Below are 3,833 nucleotides of genomic sequence, written 5' to 3' on the forward strand. Positions count from 1 at the left end.
AACTATCCAATGGCTTTCATTGTCATTAGAATCAAGTCATAAATCTTAACCATGGACAATGCAGCCTTGCATAAGCTGCCTGCCTTTCCTTATTTATCTAATTTAACTTTCCAGCTACTGATGGTGGGGAAAATGAGACATTTTTTGGGGTCTAGCAATCTGAATCTGTGCCATTAATCTAATGCACATTCTTGTTAGCCTATAGTCTAGCCCAGGGGTGGGCAAACTTTTTGACTCGAGGGCCACAATGGGTTCTTAAACTGGACCGGAGGGCCGGAACAAAAGCATGGATGGAGGGTTTGTGTGAACTAATATAAATTCAAAGTAAACATCATTACATAAAAGGGTACGGTCTTTTTTTTTTTTTAGTTTTATTCATTTCAAACAGGCCGGATCTGGCCTGCGGGCCGTAGTTTGCCCACGGCTGGTCTAGCCACTGCCCCTTTAATTGTCTGGTCTTGCAAGACCTGTTACTCCTGTTTTAGAGGGGCCATAAACAATACAATCCCCAGACGGAATTATCAGTGCTGGTGCCAGGCCAGGCCTTGAGATCTGGTCTCACTGCCCTCATTCCAGCACATGGGGCTTTTTGCAAAGCCCACAAAAGGTCCAGAAGTATGATCCATATTTGGGGGACAAAGAAACCAAAGGGGTATAAAGGGAAAGCTTCCTCCATATTGGTTGACTCAGGATTTGAGAGAAACAATCTCCCCTGAGTCCTGTACCGGTACATGTGAAATGTCTGGAAATAAATGGGTTTTTCCTGTGCCTCCGGTACTCTTGCATATTTTTTTGGTCGCCTGGTACATTCTGTAACACTGATAAATAAACCTCTCTCCTTAACCAAATCTGGGTCTGGATCCTCTGAGCCCTCCTTTTAACTAGGCTCCAATGTTGGGCTCTGCCCTTAGTGGGCTTAGTACAATTGTAGCAAGTATTCTGCTGAGTTAGTTTAGCGAAAATCTCCCACCCTTGTTATTGGAACATTCTTTATATCTGATAAAATTCCTCATCCTGCACTCTCAGTATATCACCCTGGCTTTCCTTCAGCAAGAATCCCATTAAATCTGTCTAGCAAGAATCTCCCATACCCCCTGATATTACCACTTAGTAATTTTCCATTCATTGACCTTTACCCTGCTTCTTGGCTACAAAACCCTCAACTCTTCCTTGTATTTGGGGTTGATTCTAATCTCTATCCCATACTGCAAAACCCCCTTTGCAGTAATGCCTCTTGAATATAGTCTTCCTTATTGTCTTTAACAAATGTAAATGAATAATGTTTTCTTTTTTAAAAAAATATGGTTTTGTTGAGTCAGAGAGGGAAAGGGAGAGGGATAGAAACACTGATGAGAGAGAAACATCGATGTGCTGCCTCCTGCGTGCCCCGCTACTGGAGATCCAGCCCTTAACTGGGCATGTGCCCTGACTGGGAATCAAAGCGGTGATCTTTTAGTTCCTGGGTTGACGCTCAACAGCTGAGCCACACCAGCTGGACAATAATGTTTTCTTTAACTCTAGTCCCTCCTAAGTTTTTAGCTTTAGCTGACCTGGACTTTTTCCTCCTGCCTCCAGATCTTTGCATATACTGTTCCTTTGCCTGTTATTGTTTTGTCAGATAACTACTACTGTTCTTTAAACTAAGCACCTTTTTCTCAGGGAAGTACTTTGTTTTTTGCTTTATTTATTTTTATTTTATTAGGGAAGTCTTCTTTGAACCTCCAGACTTGTTAGCTCTTATGCTAGATGTCCCACAGCACCCTTTATTTCACACTTGCAATTTAAAAAAAATATTTTTATTGGTTTCATAGAGGAGGGGAGAGAGAGAGAGATAGAAATGTCAATAATGAGAATCACTGTCAGCTGCCTCCTGCACACCCTCTACTGGGGATTGAGCCTGCAACCCCGCCATGTGCCCTGACCAGAATTGGTCAACGCTCAACTACTGATCCACACTGGCCAGGCTTGCAATTTGTTTTTCATTGTAAACTACATAAGGATAAAGGCAATGTTGGCCTTGTTTGCCAGTGTCTCCAATACCTAGTATTGACTAGCACACAGGAGACACTTAAAATATTAGCTGAAGGTATGAATAAACACATACATAACCAAAAAATTTAAACAAAAGAACACAAACATACAAAGAATGGGATTTGCTTGTGATATTTAATTTTTATGTTCACTTATAATTTTAATATGGCATTAATAACTTAGAAATCAAAGACTGACTTACTATTTAATTTCCATTGACTACAGTTTTGGTGCCATTCTATTAGGCCATAAGAAAGACACTTTTCAAAAGAAAGATCCTCTAACTTGACTAATCTGTAAAATATTAACGATGGTATGGCCTGACTTCCTGGTGCATAATAGGCTACAAAAAACATATTCGCTTTAGAAAAATTAACAAATCAAACATTAATACAGAGTATAATACTGTGTTTGAGCTAGAAGTGTTCCTTTTCTTCTAGTATCTACATTAGCAAAGTTTCAGTGGGACAAAAATATTATACATGACAAAAAAGTAAATTAAGCACTTTGATTTATTTTTGTGGAGCTTCTAGTTACCATTGGCACCTGAGAGAAATTAATAGTTGTTTTGGCTTTCAGAGCTTTTTTAAAGTATTTAAAAATGGACTGAAGGCTGGAGGAAATGGCTAAGTCATGGTTTTCAGTGCCAGCAGAAACCATAGGAAACTCTTTTTTCAAAACGGTAGCTGCAGGTGTATTCAAAGGCTTAGGACTTGTCACCCATTCCTGGCAGTGGTGCTTTATCCATGTTGATAACTGTACATCACTTCCCAGCTGGTGTCCTGCATGATGTTGAGAGTCAATAAGTGCAACCGCATATACTTTGTTCATTACTTCCCACTTCCTACGAACAAGCAAGTCCATAAAAACCAAGCCTCCATAACCATGTACAATGAAGGCAACATTCTTGTCTTCAATCTTTGAAATGAAGTAATCCCAAATGTAAGTCATGTGTTCTTCGGGGGTGTTGCTGCATCCTTTTGGAATACATTGGAGAGGCTGTTGGAGAGAGGAAAAGCTCTCAGTTTGAACCATTTTTAGGGAAGAGGAATCAATATTTTGTGGTAAAAGCCCTTTCCGCTCTTTTGCCATTTTTAGGTCCACAAAATTGTCATTGGGGTTTAACACAATTACATCATAATGTGCCTGCAATGCCATTTGAATACATGGGATCTGACTTCCATGTTGTAGACCATGATATATTATTGCCTGCTGACTCCATTGACCAGCTCGAAGGACCCCCTGGTCCTGAAGAAGGACAAGAAGAGCAGAATGATGATTTGTTAATGCTCTCTCACTCATAAAAAAAGAAGCTTCTTGATTCCTTATCAGCCTCTGGTGTGATGTATACTTTTTGTAATTTGCACACTTTCTCCAAAAGCTCATACAAGTATTTTTCAAGCAAATGGCCAAGGGCCTGGTAGCGCTTGCTATTTCTCTCAGGGACATTTTTATAATAATTAAAGACAAAAGGCCTTTGTGTCTCGATGTGTCTCAAATCAGTTTTTTCATTGAAGTCATACTGAAGTTCTTCTAGTAAGTCAGATTGTTCAATAAATTTTTGAAAGCTCAGTTCCTGTGTCATTGGTAACCACTGAAAGTGAAAATAATATGTTAGTGCTAGAAAAAAATAAAAATTTCAGCTTGCTCAATTCTTCTGGTGGGGAATCATGCTAAATTAAGCACTTCACAAAGACATTATTAACCTTTTAGCCTATGGTAAAGACTTTAACACATTGCGGACCAGTAGTTTTATTGCTAGCTTTACCCAGTGGCCAGATAAGTTCCTATTGAAGGAGTAC

The 3,833-nt window shown here is 39.5% G+C and overlaps 1 protein-coding gene across 1 annotated transcript; it reads right to left on the minus strand.

Annotated features, from left to right (window-relative positions):
- Positions 1–2,404: 2,404 nt before the first annotated feature.
- LOC102239559 (putative protein FAM172B) lies at positions 2,405–3,623 on the minus strand. The gene has a single exon (XM_014528299.1). It carries the CDS (start codon positions 3,478–3,480, stop codon positions 2,530–2,532), a length of 951 nt encoding a protein of 316 aa, XP_014383785.1. The 5' UTR covers positions 3,481–3,623; the 3' UTR covers positions 2,405–2,529.
- Between the last annotated feature and the right edge of the window lie 210 nt (positions 3,624–3,833).

The sequence above is a fragment of the Myotis brandtii genome, unplaced genomic scaffold, assembly GCF_000412655.1.
Source record: "Myotis brandtii unplaced genomic scaffold, ASM41265v1 scaffold63, whole genome shotgun sequence".
Classification (NCBI taxonomy): Eukaryota; Metazoa; Chordata; class Mammalia; order Chiroptera; family Vespertilionidae; genus Myotis; species Myotis brandtii.